Source organism: Orycteropus afer, unplaced genomic scaffold, assembly GCF_000298275.1.
Source record: "Orycteropus afer afer isolate SDZICR_OR568_19922 unplaced genomic scaffold, OryAfe1.0 scaffold00425, whole genome shotgun sequence".
NCBI lineage: Eukaryota > Metazoa > Chordata > Mammalia > Tubulidentata > Orycteropodidae > Orycteropus > Orycteropus afer.
In genome coordinates, this window is record NW_006922012.1 from 2218158 (window position 1) to 2221138 (window position 2981).

A 2981-nucleotide genomic window follows, 5' to 3' on the forward strand; every position below is an offset into this window, starting at 1 on the left:
TTCTCCCATGACTGATCACTCTAAGGAGTGTATCTACCTGATGTGAATGTTCACCCTATATGCCTGTCTGTTGTTTGGCTAGAAGCCATGGGAGTTGGTTCAATTCCAGGCCTGAAGGGTAACTAGCGTCCATAGGCTCAGGAGTCTCACCAGGCTCTATCAGACCAGCAAACTTTTTTTTTTTTTTTTTTTTAATGATTTTGAGTTTTGTTCCACATGTTTCCCCCACTCTATCCAGGATCTCCTGCACTGATCCATTTTGGAGTGGTTGACAGTGGTAGATGGGCACCACCTAGTTCTTCTGGTCTCATGGTCATATAGGCAGAGGTTCGCATGGCCCACTAGACGCTTGGACTACTTGTTTCCATGCATCTTTGGTTTTCTTCATTCTTCTTTATTTTGGATGAGGAGAAACCCATTGTTGCATCTAGATGGCTGCTTACAGGTTTTTAAGACCCCACTCACTACTCACCAAAGTAGAATGTACAATAATGTTTGTGTGTAGTAGGTTATGCCAACTGAGCTTGATGTCGCCTGAGAGACCACAGGTCCAATTACTCACTCCCTCAGGGTGGTTGGCTATGGCTAAGAAGTTATAACTCAGGCAGCGGTGTATGTGAGGTCAAATTTTAACCGTATAATGCTCTGCTATAGGATCAGTTTCTAAGAATAGAGAGTCCAAAAGTGAGAAGTGACTGTAAGCCACTGTATTTTTTATTTACTTGTGTTTTCTCTCAGTAAGTTTTTCTTCCTTTTTTTGTCAGTCTTCATGTCAGGCGCAGGAGAGTCTGTGTCAGCCCACACAACCATACTGTTAAGCAGTGGATGAAGGCACAAGAAGCCAAGAAAAATGCTAAAGGCAACATTTGCCATAAGAAGAATCACCACAGCAAGAGGACCAGTAAAGGGGTACATCAAGGGAAACATGAGTCACGTGGCCATAAAACTCTTTATTAGAGCACTTACAAGTTGATCTACAATGATGGTTCCTGAAGTAAACTTAGCCATGGTTGGTTATAAATTTCCCATTTGTAATGTTCCTTATTGGAAGCTAACGGGGCGAAACAAAATAGTTTTCTTTTAAAGAACAATTACACGGTATACAAACATAACTTTAATAATATATTAAACTGAAAAATGAAATGGAAAGATAAAACTTATTTTCAGAAAATATTTTAAAAGGAGTATATTGATGTAACTTCCCAACTTTTTATTATGAATTTTCCCCAAATCTATAGAGAATTTGAAAGAATAGTACAATGAACACCTGTATACCTTTCATTGAGATTAATCACTGTTAAGAGTTTGCCACATTTACTCTCTCCCTCTGTATTATATATACACAAATATATTAAAAAATTGTATGTATATATATTTGTGTGAACCATTTGAAAATAAGTTACAGACATCACAACACTTTTCCTCTAAACTCTTTCATGTAATAACTTGGCATCTGCCCCAAATTAGGACGTTTTTTCTACATAATTACATTACCAGTTTTACACAAAAAAATGAACAGTAATTCCACCAAATAAATATGTAGTCCATATTGAAATTTCCTCAACTTTTTCCAGAGCATTTTATATAGTTGGTCTTTTTTCATCCCAACCCAGGACCCAATGGACATTTATGCTTTTCACTTAATTGCTGTATCTCTTTAGTATCTTTTAAATTAAAAAAGTCCCTCTTTTTTTTCTCTTTCTTTCCATGGTAAGGACCTTCTTAGAAGAATTTAGGCTGGAATCTGTACCACATTATAGGCTTGTCTGTTTGTTTCTTCATGGTCAAATTCAGGTGTAATGTTTTTGGTAAGAATACTTCCTACATGAATTTTGTTCTTATTGTATCACATTTGGAGGCCAGTGTTCATTTTCCAGAGAAAATTTTAAGCTGAATAGCACTGTAAAATTAGGTTGAGTGGTCAAGTCAGCTCCAATTCGTAATGACCCTGTACACAGCAGAACAAAATGCTGCCTGGGCCTGTGCTATCCTCACAGTCATTGATATGTTGGGTTCTATTGTTGCAGCCACTGTCAGTCCATCTTGTTGAGAGCCTGCCTATTTTTTTCTGACCCTCTACTTTTCCCAGCATGATATCTTTTTCCAGGTACTGGTCCCTCTTGATAATATATCTAAAATACGTGAGACAAAATTTCACCATCCTTACTTCTAAGAAGTGTTCTAACTGTCCTTCTTCCAGGACAAATTTGTTCATTCTTCTGACTGCTCATGCTATATTCAATATTCTTTGCCAAAACCATAATTCAATGCAGCAATTCTTCTTTGGTCCTGCCTACTCATTGTCCAGCTTTCCTATGCATATAAAGTGATTGAAAATACCATGTGTCAAGTGTACCTTTGTCCTCAAGGTGACATATTTGCCTTTTAACACTTGAAGTCTTTTGCAGCAGATTTGTCCAGTGCAATATGTTGTTTGATTTCCTGACTGTTCCTTCCATGGGTGTTGATTATGTATCCAAACCAAAAATCAAACTCACTGCCATCGAATCGTTTCCAACGCATAGCCACCCCTCCTTGGGTTTCCAAGGCAGTATATCTATGGAAGTAGATTACCCAATCTTCCTTCTGAGGAGTGGCTGGGGGGTTTGAACCACCAGCCTTCTGGTTAGCAGTCACATGGCTTAGGCACTGTGCCACCAGAGCTCCCAATTGTGGATCCAAGTAAAATGAAATTCTTAATAACTTCAGTCTTTTCTGCATTTATCATGATGTTGCTTATCAGGCCAGTTGTGAGGACTTTTTTTTATGTTGTGTGTTCTGGTTACCTAGTACTACTCTGACAAGAATACACCACAAACTGGATGGCTTGAAAAAACAGTTTATTCTCTAATAGTTTTTGGGCTTTAAGTCCAAGTTCAAAGTGCCAGGCTGTAGGGGCTTGTGAAAGCCCCTCAACCTTGGGCTTCAGCTCTGCCTTCTGTTCCTGGCCCACTGAAGCTAGAGGATTTTCTTCACTCAGC

At 38.6% G+C, this 2981-nt stretch overlaps 1 protein-coding gene across 1 annotated transcript in view; it reads left to right on the forward strand.

The window, feature by feature from the left end:
- Nucleotides 1-957, forward strand: part of CCL28 (C-C motif chemokine ligand 28) — a 16238-nt gene extending 15281 nt beyond the window's left edge. The window contains exon 2 of the mRNA XM_007954019.2: nucleotides 765-957. Within this exon, the coding sequence (XP_007952210.2) occupies nucleotides 765-957 (193 nt within the window). The remainder of the gene's footprint in view (nucleotides 1-764) is intronic.
- The last annotated feature ends 2024 nt before the right edge of the window (nucleotides 958-2981 follow it).